We start from the raw sequence: 6,689 nt of genomic DNA on the forward strand, positions 1-6,689 counted from the left end.
AGAATTAGTTAAAGTAGAAATGTTGAGTAGCAGTGGTGACCCAGCTGAAGGTCAAGAATTATGCCATGTGAAATCACTTTACTTTCTCAACTTTGTCCATTAAACTCCATTATCTTATTGGAACTGAACAAAAGAATCAGATAAGAAAAGGGAGTTGCAATCCAGCATCAGATAGGATTAACCTATCTGAAATAATGCAACGTAATAGATTAACTAAGGTGGTATCTAAAAAATCATTAAAAAAGAATACCATAATTTGAGATAAACTGTGAGAACAAGTGAAACCAGAATGTGGGAAAGACCACAATGAAGATTTTGAAAAAGTTTAGTGTGAGTGAATGAATGATATGGTAAGCAGTTTATCTTTGATCTGTCCCTTTTCTTTGTCTCTCATATCTGATTAGCTATTAGGTCCTATAAATTTTACCTTTCTTGACGAGTGTAATTGTAAAGTCCACTTGGAAGTGATACAAGTATAAGTTATGTCCAAATCAATGTATGACAGAAGAAGGATGAGACAGGTCACTGGAGTTAGAAATTATAAAAAGAGGAACTATGTAGTGAGGATATAAAGTATACTAGAGTAGCCAATAATATGAATGTTGAGGTGCCAAGAAAAGATTCGATTAATAACCATCCCTCTCTTCTCTCTTTTCTTCCTTACTTTAAGTGACTTTAACTTAGTAAAAAGAATGATAATCAGCCTAGTTCTCTGAGAATCAGAGCAGAGACAGGGAAAAGGACTTGGAGGAAATACTCTTCACATTTAAATGTCTTTCTCTTGGCTTCGTGCAAAAAGTTAAGATTACTGAAATTGTCAAAGTTGCATAAGGCAAATGCCTTAAAGTATTTTTGGTGGCAATTCATGGATTTGATCAATTGAAATCTTGTTATTTATTAAAAATTTTGGAGTAGTTACTTGAATTATTTTTTGTGTTACACTATTCAGAGTTTTTATTTGTAATGTTTTTCTAGACCTACAGTCTTTATATTATCTCTGTTCATTCTGTCCCAAAGTCCAAATGCTTTAGTTTATGTGGAGTTCCTATGTTTTTCCAGTGTTATTGTCATTTGCTTCTCTTTGGTCCAATTTTTTCCCCACTTCAGTATTTTTGTATTCCAAATCTGTTATTTTCTTTCTACAACTCCCTCTTTCTACTCTTCATTTTTCTGTCTTTTTCTCCCTCTCTCCCTTCTTTCTTCTCTCTTTAGCTGTCTTTCTCTCTCCTCCTTTTCTTTTTTGAAGAGATTCCCTCCATAATGTTTGAATTTTTTTAATTCTATTTAAAAATTTTTCTTAAAATATTCTATTTTCCAAAGTTCATTCTTAATTTCTTCTAAAAATGATTTCCATCAAGTCCATGGAATTGATTGTATTTTTCACGACAACTTAGGTTAATTTTTCTTTAAAATATAATTCTTGTCAATGTTCTAGACTTTTTGAAGTTTTATGCATTCTTCATTGTTTTTATTATCCTCTCTGAAGGTTTATTTACTTGCAAATAAGATTTTTATTCAGGCCTTCTCTCTTGCATATTTTCTTTCAGTCTTTTTCTTATATTCCCAGACAATTGTCTATAGTTTTGCTTATCACTCTTTGATCTCTCTCTCTCTCTCCCTGCCACCCCACACCATTCTTCTACTATTAAACAAACTTTTGGAGTACATATTTCACTCTTTGGCAGATATTGATAACTCTACTAGAATAAAACCTCAGGGGAGAGAATCAATCTCAACTTTGCTTACAGTTCTCTTTACCTGAGGTATTAATGCTTTTTTTCTGCTCTCTTTGACTATGAGTTGCATTCCACATTGTCTTCCTTTTCTATTTCCATCTCCATCTCTAGTTCTTCTTCTTGGGCATGTAGATTACTGAGCAGAATCAATGTTTCTATATCTCATCTCAATTATTATCATAAAGGGACCATGCAGGAATACTCAGAGTCAAACTGAATTACAAGCCAATAAAGTCTCTGTGATTACTTACCACCACACGTAGTGTGGGTTAGATGATGGGGTGATGAGTGAAAAGTTATAAAGTAATTTGTAATTTCATGAGGATTTTACCTTATATTGTGTTTATGACTTCTTATCTTACAGAGTCAGCTTTAGTTTCTCTCTATCTGATGTATAATTTCATTTCCCGAGGTTGTGAAAACGTCTATAATCAGGTGATTGCGGTACCTATTCTCACATATACTCTTTGCAAATACAATTTTCTTTTGCTTGTAAAAATTAGGATCTCTGCCATTATATTCCCATTCTCATTCTGGATAGTATAGTGAGTACGCTTTTCATTCTTTAAGACTCATCTTCTTTCATTCTTTGTGTACCTGGGACAGGAGAGGAGGTATGTTGTTCAGTGAGAAAAATGTTGCTGAGATTTTAGGGTCTTGGGTTTAAAATACCTGACATTAACTACATATGTGACAATAGGTAAAATAGTTCATTACTGACTCAATTTATTTAACTTTAGAAAAAGAATTGGATTACATTCTGTTTCAATATTCTAGATGATAAAATCCCTCTCAACACTAGCATTTTATTTATTTGTTCATTCACTCACTCAACAAACATTTATCAAATGGATGCCACAAGACAACCACTAGTTTAGGCATTGGAAACACAAAGATTTTTAAGCTGCACAGTTCTTACCTTCAAGCACCTATTATGGAAGTTATAGTATGTACTCAACAAAATTTATATGCAGTAGAGATGCTATACAGAGTTAATTAAAAGGGGTAAGAGCACTGGGATCTGAGGGGAAAACAGGGTGATAACATCAAAAGAGAAATCAACCTAACTTCTAAAGAGAAAATTGCAATTTTTGTTTGGGAGAGATAGAACAGAAAGAGTTAACTGAGAGTTAAATTAAAAGATAAATATAAAGGCATAGCTGAAATAATGCAATAATTGTTGTATCTAAAGGTCTTGAATAAGTTCAAGTTATTAGCTCCACATTACATTCTAGAGTTCAAAAAGAACTGGTAAATGTGATTATCAAGTTCCTATCAGTGATCTTAGAAAAAATGAAGAAAAGCAGATCCACCCCAGAGGAATTTATTTATTAAGGCAAAGAAGTTAAAATAGGATATGTAGATTTGGAAATTGTCAGGCTAGAAATAGTGTGATGCCTAAAGAGACTGCCAAGTGAAGTAATATGAAGGGAGACTAGAAGAGGGACCAATACAGAACCCTGTTGGATACCTTTGGTTAAAGAACAGGATCTAGATGAGGTTCTATCAAAGGAAACTAAGCAAAGTCAGATAGGTGAAAGGAGAAAGTAATGTCTAAATCTAAAAAATCTAAAAGAAAAAGAAAAATCTAAAGAGACAAGAATATCAAGAAGAGCGTAGTGAATAATGTCAAAACCTACAGAGAAGAGAGATAAGGAAATATATATAAGACATGTTGTGGAAGTAGAATGAATAAGATCTAGTAAGTGATTGGAATATGTGAGATTAGGGAATATGAGGAGTCAAGGATAATTCTTAGGATTTAGAGCTGGGACTGGCTGAAGGGATGATATTGCTTTCATTTCATAGAAATGAAGAATTGAATAATGGGGATGGATTTAGGGGAAAGGAAATTAATTTAAATTTGAACATGTTGAGTTGTAGTAACCAGACATAATCTGACCACACCTGGAAGGCTTTGCTTAGTTCTGCATATCACATATTTGAAGTTCATTCAGAAGAGTATGACCAGGATAAGAGGACTGGAAAACATCTCATGTTGATCAGATAAAGAAAACTGCAGATGCTTAATCCATAAAAGAGAACATGATTTGGATGAGTATACATGTCTTCAAATATATAACAAGGACTATTATATGGAGAGATTATAATTATTCTTTTTAACCAAAGAGACCCAAACAAAGCAAATGAGTAAAGGAAGAATTTTACTTACTTCAAAATCTCACTAATGAGGAGAGTTATCTCAAAATGGAATAGGCTATCTCAGGTGACAATGTATTATACTTCCCAGGAGAAAACTTCAAGAAAAGGTGGAATTAAACACATCTCAGCAGCATTGTGGTGGGAATCCTTTGTCATATACAAGTTGAAGTAGTTGAAGTCAAATACAAGTCAGAAGTTTGTTTTAATTCTTATTTTGTAAATGAGAAATAGAGATTTTTAGGAATTATTCTAGACTTTAAAATGAAAAAAGAACATTTAGCTGATGGGATGAAGGAAGACATTTTAGGTATAGTGATTAAATCAGTAATTTCACTGACATAAGGAAGTCCTAGATGAAGAAACTCAATCTACTAATTCAGGATAGCACCTTATCTGTAATTTATGGTCTTAGACAAGTAACTCCAGCAGCAAAAAGTTAAGTGACCTGGCCAAAATAGCATGGCCAGGATTCATCAGAAGCAGTACTACAGCAGAGGATTCTGAAAGATAAAGAAGAAGTTCAATGTGGGTATAAGAGGCAGTCTATGTGAATGCACATTTAAGAAACTGTGTAGAAAGAAGAGCTTCATTTGGTTGGATCATCAAGTATATAAAAGGAAGGAATGTAAAATAAAACTGCACTAGAATCTTAGTGCTGAAACAGATCCTAGAAGAGAAAATGTTAAAATAAAAAGAAGACAACACATAGATTCATAACTAGATGGCATCTTTTATTTAATCTAGTCTGCTCCTCAATTTACAGATCAGCAGTCTCAAAGAAGTTAAGTGATTTGAGTAGAGATGGACAGGTAGCAAATAGGAGAACTAAGATTTTGAGCCTGGAAGTTAGGTAGAGATTCTAACATCCAACAATACTTCCCAGTATTTTTTGTATGCTGCTTCTTTGCAAGTGACTTCAGATGCAAGTCTAAAGCATTAGAATACAGAATATAGAATGTTGGAACTGAAAGTGACCTGAGAACACAGAATATTAGACCTGGAAAAGATCTGAGAACATAGACTATAAGAACTGGAAAGAACCCTAGAGATTATCTCCTCCAAATTTCTTTCACTGATGAGAAAACAGAGAGGAGCGTTGTGAGTTTACATGACTAAACTTACATTGATTCAGTGATAGAGCTAGCACTGGCCTTGGTATCAAGAAGACTTGAATACAAATCATCTGTCAGGCAGGTTCCTACAAGTTATGTGACTCTGGGTAAGCCATTAAACCTCTCTCAGACTCATTTGTTTCATCTACTAAATGGGAATATTATTAACTCTAATCTAACAAATGAGGTGATGAGAATGGAATGGGATAATAATTGTAGAGTGTTCCAAATCTAAAAGTGTTACATAAATGTTCTCCAATGATATTCACATTAAGTTTTGTTGCTACTATTCCCCCTTGCAGATGACCTGGATTTCTTTCTATTTCTAATGGATACTAGGAACTGGACAGAAGTGACTGAATTCCTTCTCCTGGGGCTATCTAGTCGTCCAGAGATGCAGCCAATCATCTTTGGAGTTATCCTCTCCATGTACTTGATAGCAGTGACAGGTAACACCATGTTAATCATTGTTGCCCGCACAGACCCCAAACTACAGGCACCTATGTACTTCCTGCTCAGCCAGCTCTCCTTAGTTGACATCTTATTGACCACTATTATTGTCCCCCAGATGCTAGTGCACACAATGACAGGAATCCAGACCATCTCCTTCAAGAACTGCATAACGCAGCTTTTCTTCTTTATGGCCATAGGAAGTATGGAAGGTCACCTGTTGGCTGCCATGGCATATGATCGCTATGTGGCCATCTGTAAACCCCTGCACCATTCTACCATTGTCACCCGCAGCCTCTGCCTCCGCATCACCTCAACTTCATTTGTGGTGGTTAGCCTCAACAGTCTTCTCTACAGTGTGCTGGCTGCCCGGCTAACTTTTTGTGGCAACCAGATTACACATTTTTTCTGTGACATCACACCATTACTCAAACTCTCCTGCACTCGACCTGTGGTCAATGAGATGCTGATCTTCACTGAAGGTGCAGCCATTATTTTAAGTCCCTTTTTCTTTATCTTAGCCTCCTATGTCCGTATTGGGATTGCTGTAGCTCGCCTACACTCAGCTGCTGCCCTGAAAAAGGCCATATCCACCTGTAGCTCCCACATTCTGGTGGTGCTGCTCCTATATGGCTCACTAATCCGTATGTATCAACGGCCATCTTCTAGTTATGACCTGGACCAGGACAGACAAGTGGCCATATTCTACACTGTGGTCACACCCATGCTAAACCCAATGATCTACAGTTTAAGGAACCAGGAAGTGAAGGATGCTCTGTGTAGGCTCTGGAAGAAGATACGGAATATTTGTGAGTTCCAACCTGCCCCTCAATCTAGAGTAACCTAGCATCACATCTCTTGACCTCACAGCATATCATGAAAACTATGCAAACACCTAGTATTGGGCATCATGGAGAGTTTGTTGCAGAGCATTAAAGCCCATGTCTAGGAATGACCTGCCTTTCTTAGCGGAAAAGGAGACAGGGTAAGAAGAAAAGTGGTGAGCCTTCAAAGGCTGTGCTGATTGACTTTGCTTCCAGTTTCTGAAGAAATATCTACCACTTCATACTTTCCCTCTATGAGTTTGGAGAGTGAATCTCCATTAATCATTACTAGAATGCCACTTTTGACTAAGTGCAGCAGAAATTGGACAGAATGATAACTGCTGTCAGCTACATATACGTAGGCTAAAGTTAATTGGGAACTAGAGACTCTCTCTTTTCTACAG

General features: G+C 35.9%; 1 protein-coding gene across 1 annotated transcript; it reads left to right on the top strand.

Annotated features, from left to right (window-relative positions):
• The first annotated feature begins 5,339 nt into the window (after positions 1 to 5,339).
• On the top strand, positions 5,340 to 6,308 carry LOC127546797 (olfactory receptor 1361-like). The gene has a single exon (XM_051973739.1). The coding sequence runs from the start codon at positions 5,340 to 5,342 to the stop codon at positions 6,306 to 6,308; it is 969 nt and encodes a 322-aa protein (XP_051829699.1).
• The last annotated feature ends 381 nt before the right edge of the window (positions 6,309 to 6,689 follow it).

This window comes from Antechinus flavipes, chromosome 2, assembly GCF_016432865.1.
Source record: "Antechinus flavipes isolate AdamAnt ecotype Samford, QLD, Australia chromosome 2, AdamAnt_v2, whole genome shotgun sequence".
NCBI classification, from domain to species: domain Eukaryota; kingdom Metazoa; phylum Chordata; class Mammalia; order Dasyuromorphia; family Dasyuridae; genus Antechinus; species Antechinus flavipes.

Excerpts from the sequence above, each read along its gene's own strand:
- LOC127546797 (XM_051973739.1), top strand. The coding sequence starts at position 5,340 with ATGGATACTAGGAACTGGACAGAAGTGACTGAATTCCTTCTCCTGGGG.